Source organism: Microtus oregoni, unplaced genomic scaffold (genome assembly GCF_018167655.1).
Source record: "Microtus oregoni isolate MIOR12 unplaced genomic scaffold, Mior012 000038F_ref0000394, whole genome shotgun sequence".
Lineage (NCBI taxonomy): Eukaryota > Metazoa > Chordata > Mammalia > Rodentia > Cricetidae > Microtus > Microtus oregoni.
This window is the reverse complement of record NW_024543097.1, coordinates 23,525,528-23,532,572: the sequence shown is the minus strand read 5'-3', so window position 1 is coordinate 23,532,572 and position 7,045 is coordinate 23,525,528. Positions and strand designations below refer to the sequence as shown.

At 45.1% G+C, this 7,045-nt stretch overlaps 1 protein-coding gene across 1 annotated transcript; it reads left to right on the top strand.

Moving 5' to 3' along the window:
* Nucleotides 1–5,559: 5,559 nt before the first annotated feature.
* Nucleotides 5,560–6,552, top strand: LOC121433396 (olfactory receptor 12-like). Its single transcript, XM_041631759.1, has one exon. It carries the CDS (start codon nt 5,560–5,562, stop codon nt 6,550–6,552), a length of 993 nt encoding a protein of 330 aa, XP_041487693.1.
* The last annotated feature ends 493 nt before the right edge of the window (nt 6,553–7,045 follow it).

Sequence of the window (7,045 nt, the reverse complement as noted above, 5' to 3'; positions counted from 1 at the left end):
TATGGAAAAACAAAAGACCCATGATAGCCAAAACAATCCTATACAATAAAGGAACTTCCAGAGGCATTACTATCTCTGACTTCAAACTCTATTACAGAGTTACAGTAATGAAAACAGCTTGGTATTGACCTAAAAACAGAGATGTCGACCAATGGCATCAAATCGAAGATCCGGATATTAACACACACACCTATGAACACCTGATTTTCAACAAAGGAGCTAAAAGTATACAATGAAAGAAAGAAAGCATCTTCAACAAACGGTGCTGGCATAACTGGATGTCAACCTGTAGAAGAATGAAAATAGATCCATTATCTATCACCATTCAAAAAACTCAAGTCCAAATGGATTAAAGACCTCAATATAAATCCGACCATACTGAACCTGATAGAAGAGACAGTGGGAAGTAGACTGGAACACATGGGCACAGGAGACCACTTCCTACATATAACCCCAGTAGCACAGACAATAAGAGTAAAATTGAATAAATGGGACCTCCTGAAACTGAGGAGCTTCTGTAAAGCAAAGGACACTGTCATTAAGACAAAAAGTCATCCTACTGATTGGGAGAAGATCTTCACCAACCCCACATCAGACAAAGGTCTGATCTCCAAAATATACAAAGAACTCAAGAAACTAGATGTTAAAATGCTAATTAACCCAATTAAAAATGGGGCACTGAACTGAACAGAGAATTCTCAAAAGAAGAAGTTCAAATGGCCAAAAGACACTTAAGGTCATGTTCAACCTCCTTAGCCATCAGGGAAATGCAAATCAAAACAACTTTGAGATACCAACTTACACCTGTCAGAATGGCTAAAATAAAAAAACACCAATGATAACCTATGCTGGAGAGGATGTGGAGTATGGGAAACACTCATCCATTGCTGGTGGGAATGCAAACTTGTTCAACCACTTTGGAAATCAGTGTGGCAGTTTCTCAGGAAAGTGGGAATCAACCTACCTCAGGATCCAGCAATACCACTCTTGGGAATATACTCAATAGATGCCCAATCATACTACAAAAGCATTTGTTCAACTATGTTCATAGCATTATTATCTGTAATAGCCAGAACCTGGAAACAACCTAAATGCCCCTCAATGGAAAGATGGATAAAGAAAGTGTGTAATATATATGCATTAGAGTACTACTCAAAGGTAAAAAAACAATGATATCTATAATTTTGCATGCAAATGGATGGAAATAGAAAACACTATCCTGAGTGAGATAACCTAGACCCAAAAAGATGAATATGGTATGTACTCACTCATTAGTGGACTCTAGCCATAAACCAAGGACATTAAGCCTAGAGAAGCCAAATAACAAGGTGAACCCAAAGAAAAACATATATAGATTCTCCTGGAAATTGGAAGCAAACAAGATTGCCAGGCAAAAGTTGGGAGCATGAGGGTGAGGGTAGGGTGGGGGTGAAGTTGGGGGAAGAGGAGAGGGGGAAAGGGAAGGGAGAAGAGAATGATTGGCAAGAGCTTGGGGGAGTGTTATGGTGGGGATGGAGGAAGGGAGGATATAGGAGCAGGGAAGAAGATATCTACATTAAGGGAGCCATTTTAGGGTTGGCAAGAGACTTGGCTCTATAGAGGATCCCAGGTAATCACGGGGATGTCCCCAGCTAGGTCCTTGGGCAGCAGAGGAGAGGGTGCCTGAACTGTCCTTGCCCCACTATCACACTGATGATTATCTCGAATATCACCATAGAATCTTCATCCGGCGATGGATGGAGATAGAGACAGAGACCTTCATCAGAGCAATGGGCTGAGCTCCCACGGTCCAGATGAAGGGCAGAAAGAGGGAGAAGATGAGCAAGGAAGTCAGGACAATGAGGGGTTGGTACACCAACTGAGGCAGTGTGCCTGTTCTAATGGGAGCTCACCAAATCCAGCTGGACCGAGACTGAATGAGCATGTGATCAAACCAGACTATGATTGTGGCTGACAATGAGGACTGACTGAGAAGCCATTGATAAAGGCACTGGGACTTGTTTTTACGCATGTTCTGGTTTTTTGGGACCCTAGTCTATATGGATACACAACTTCCCAGGCCTGGATGTAGCAGGGGGAAGGCCTTGGACTTCCCACAGGGTGGGGTTACCTGCCCTCTCTCAAGCAGGGAGGAGGAGGAGGAAGGAGGCTAAGTGGGGGAGCTGGAGGAGATTCAGAGGAAGTGTAAAGTTTTGAATAAAAAATAAAAAATTAATAAAATTATATATATATATATATATATATCAGACAAAAAAGGAAAAGAATCAAGCAAGTAGCAGGGAGTAGTGAGATAGGATAATGGAGGAACTCAGTGGAGCCATCAAAACCAGTTGTCTCCCACAATGAACTGTCAAGGACATTATCAGTGCAGAAGGAGAGAGTGTTGTGGGCCATCCTCGCAAAAACAGCAGTTGGAGAATGCAGAGTGAAGGTATGGGTGGGAGTCAGACCTCACCACCCAGAGAAGAAAGGGTCTCACACCAAAGAGAAGAGCTATCCGTTTGATTGGGATCATTATATATTGGCTTGAATTTTTAATCCTTTAAGTAGGATTTGTGTCAGACAGGGTGCTTTAATCCCAGCACCCTGGAGGCAGAGGTGGGCAGATCTCTGTGAGTTCGAGGCCAGCCTGGTCTACAAGAGCTAACACCAGGACATGCTCCAAAGCTACAGAGAAACCCTCTCTCTCAAAAAAAAAAATAACCACAAAGGCACAGAAAGAGAACTGAGACCATTTACCCAGACTCCTGATGGTACTGAAGGGTCAATGGACAGAAAAACGGTTGTGGTAGGAGAAGGCTAAACAACCCCAAACAGGACTCCCTATCTCCTTTCCTCATATCAGTATATCCAGGAACTTGGAGGAGGAAATGCTGTGGCCAGGAGGCCATGAAGGCCCACACAGAAAACAACTATAATGAAGGATATTGGCTTAGGATCCCTCTGAGTCATCTACCATACACTGACAGAGTCTCCTCGGGTTCCTGAAGTCCCCAGGCTTCCTGCCAATTCAACTAGAGAGATTGAACTGGAGAGGTGGTTATGAGGCAGAAATTTTCCAGTGTCTCTGTTATACCTCTGGAGGCCATTCAGTTTGAGTGCCAGATGCCACAGAGGATCGTGACTCCTTAATTGGCCACTGGAGACTGCAAGTCCCAACTCAACCATGAAGAGCATCCTCCCCAAGAGAGTGAACCCAACTATAGACACCCACACACAGCCCTGATTACAGACATGGAAGAGGAGGAAAGGCAAGCAAACCCAGACCTCACACTTCACAAGACACACAACTTGCTGGAGCCAAGAACTTGCACACACAGACTCTCAGACCAGGTCTACACCTCTACCCATACCCACCTCATTCTACTGCCCAGAAAGCCATAGCTGACCTCAAGAAGGAAAAGGAACCCATGGTGTCCATCTTCAGCACAGACCAGCCTCAATAGCATGGGGACCTGAGGAGCATGGATGGTGGTATCTGACTTTGTGTGAGTCCTGAGTCTCACCTCGATAAGGTAAGGTCAGCATGTTATCTTTCAAGGAAGCTAACAGTAGCAGACACCATACATCAGGGGTGGGTGCTCAGGAATAACTGTGGACTAACTCTGTAGACAATGGCATCCTATTGTGGTCAAGGCTCACATTAGTCCAGGTCACATTTAGCAATTCTGTGAGGTTCCACACAGGGTCACCATCATGAATACCAGCTCCAATTCTGCAGTCATGTGGGATGAAGCTCTGCATCCATCACAGGACACAGTGATGTGGCTGACTTAGGAGGGGCTAGGCTAGGAGGAGCACAGGCTGTGTCTTTACTATTACTGGAAAACTGCTCTCCCACAGCAGACTTTCCATGGCTTCCTTCTTTCACATACGTCTCTAGATATATTTGATCCTTGGCAAGCTGGAGAGATTAGGCTTCTCCTTGCTCCATCAGGAACTATAGGACCTGCTGGGGCATGGACATATCTATACACATCACTCTGGTCACAAGGGAAACCCATGTGATAAAGTGTTAGATCCCTATCATGTGTGTGAAGTGTGAACACAAATCTTCATGCATACCTTTGAGCTTTCAGTAGAAAAGTCAGCTCTGTAGTATATGGTGGGCTCACAAAGAGCCCTTCCCATTCCATGACCTCACTGCATGCAGTGTATGGTAGACAGTGCAACAGCTGAATCCAAACCCTGAGGGAAGTCCCTGAGTTTTGAGCATGTTTAGAACAGACATTTATTCCTCTCTTGTCACGTTCTTAAATATGGAAACCTCCCTCATTCCTCCTGGGAAAATCAGTAGCAATCATAGCTAGCTCGACAGGACATTTGGATTCATTCTAGACTGGACTTAATGAGACGAAAAAGTGACCATGAACTGCCCAAAGAAACTGGTTAAAGGCCAGCCTCATCTGGTTTTAAATGGCAAAGAGTAAGACCTTGTCAGCTCTGACGCTGAGATTGAAGCAGGGAGCAGAGTTGTCAATGATTCAGAGTAGAGGTTAGAGTGTGTTCCGTGCATGTGATCAAACTGGACTCTCTGAATTGGCAGACAATGAGGGCTGACTGAGAAGCCAATAATAATGACACCGGATTTTGATTGTCCTGCATATACTGGCTTTTTGGGAGCCTATTCTGTTTGGATGCCCAACTTCCTAGACCTGGATGGAGGGAGGGGGCTTGGACTTCCCACAAAGCAGGGCACCCTGACTTCTCTTAGGAGTGGAGAGCAGGGGGAGTGGCAGTGGGGGGAGTGGGAGGACAATGGGAGGATGGGAGAAGGTGGAAATTTTTAATAAATAAATAAATTAATTAATTAATAAATTAATAAGAGTGTGTCCCATATATGTTTGCTCCCCAGTCCTGAACTTTTCAGGATATCGTGCTGTCCCCTCACTATAATCTCCAACATTTAGATATTAGCAGGAACCAGTCACATCAACAAGCTGAATCTGCATATTGATTGTCACTGTGTGCCAGCTTTTGAGCCACAGCCACTAAGGTAAGGTCAGAGTCCGGTGAGGGACACAGACACAGCCTGAGACAGAGAAGGGCAGTCTCCTGCTCTGATACTCCTCTATAAAGGTAGGAATCAACCATCCCAATTTATTGGAGGACAAATTATTCTTGGAAACAATTTTAATCAGTAAGGTAAAAACTGTGAAATATTTAATGGAACTCGGGAGACAGCTGTTTCAATGGCACTGCTCAGGGGTGTCCCTTGGGAGTGTGAGCACAGGAACCAGAGGCAGGTATAGGGATACTGAGAAACTGTGTGTGTACTCTGGAGTCACTAAGTCTGGAAATCTCTTTATATCCTCAGCGTATGAACTCAGACTTCCACACAGGAGGGCTCAGCACAACCTCATGAATTAAATAAATGAAGAAATTCCTTTTTCAGGTCACACCAGCTCATCTGGAAAGATATCAAAGTAGCTACTGAAGTTTGCACAAGGGACAGCATGTGACCAACAAGTTCCTGCAGCCTGTGGAACATCCAGCTGTACTGCTGAGATCTGCTCCCTCTCTCTGCCTCCGCCTTTCTCTCTTCAGCTGTCCACACTCATGTCCAAACCAGTCCACAGAAATGGAAGTCTACAGGAAGTGACCTTGCAGGGGTTTGTGCTGGTGGGATTTGGGGGAGATGCAGAGACCCAGGCCCTGCTCTTTGCTGTCTTCCTGCCTCTGTACATGCTGACCGTCCTGGGCAACCTCACTATGATCACGGTCATCACCCTGGATACCGGCCTGCACTCCCCCATGTACTTCTTCCTCAAGAACCTGTCCTTTGTCGACCTCTGCCTCTCTTCTGTTATTGTGCCCAATGCTCTGGCCAACATTTTCTCCTCTTCCAAGGTCATCAGTTTTGAGGGATGTGCCACTCAGCTCTTCTTTTTAGCCTTGTTGGGTACCATTGAAGCTGTACTCCTAGCTGTGATGGCCTATGACCGTTTCATGGCCATTTGTAGTCCTTTAAGATACTCTGTGAACATGAGCCCTACAAACTGTACCTGTCTGGTTCTGGGTACCTTCTGTGTTGGCTGCCTGAATGCCATTGTCCAGACCAGCCTCACATTCCAGCTGCCTTTCTGCAGCTCCAACCACATCGATTCCTTCTTCTGTGATATACCCCCACTGATCAAGCTTGCTTGTGCAGACACAACTCTCAATGAGCTTGTCATCCTTGGTATCTCTGGATTCATCATTCTGTATGCTGTTCTTGTGATCATCATCTCTTATGGCTACATCACAGTGACCATCCTCAGGATGCAGTCAGGGTCAGGGCAGCACAAGGTCTTCTCTACCTGTGGCTCCCACATGACAGCTGTATCCTTGTTTTATGGAACTGGTTTTGCAATATATGGACAGCCAGGGGGTATGGAATCCACAGAGCAGGGCAACTTGGTCTCCATCATCTACACCCTGGTGATCCCCATGTTCAACCCCCTCATCTACAGTCTGCGCAACAAGGATGTAAAGGACGCCCTGAGGAGGCTGGGACAGAGACACAGTCTGGTGAAGAAGAGTGGCTGGTGTCAGCATCAGGGAATATGCTAGGGTCATAGAAGAAAAGGATCCTTGGGAGAAAGAGTATTGTATGGTATTTATATCTACTTGTCCTTTTATATCTCTCTTCTTGTTTCTTCTTTTTTGTTCATTGATGTATTCATCTACCCATATATCCACCAACACACACATCTGTTTGCCATTTAACTGGTCTTTCTTGAGTGTATATTATAAGCCAGACTTTTGCAGAATGTGAATAAAGCACATTCTTTGCCATCAAATTGTCCGTAGTTGGAAGAATCCTGAATCCCTTTGATTTGAAAGAGGGCAGAGCACTATGTCCGGAACCAGGTTTGGGAACCATTGTCAACATCTCCCAGTGAAGCTACATAACTGCACATTTCTCTTCAACTCTTTTGTTTCATCACTGAATCTAAAGTCAGTGTGGTGGGAACTTCTCTCTGGGCATCTGAGAATTTGACTTTGAAAAGCTGTGTGTTGACCCATCCTTATACTGATCTAGTGAGAGAATGGGCTAAAAGAA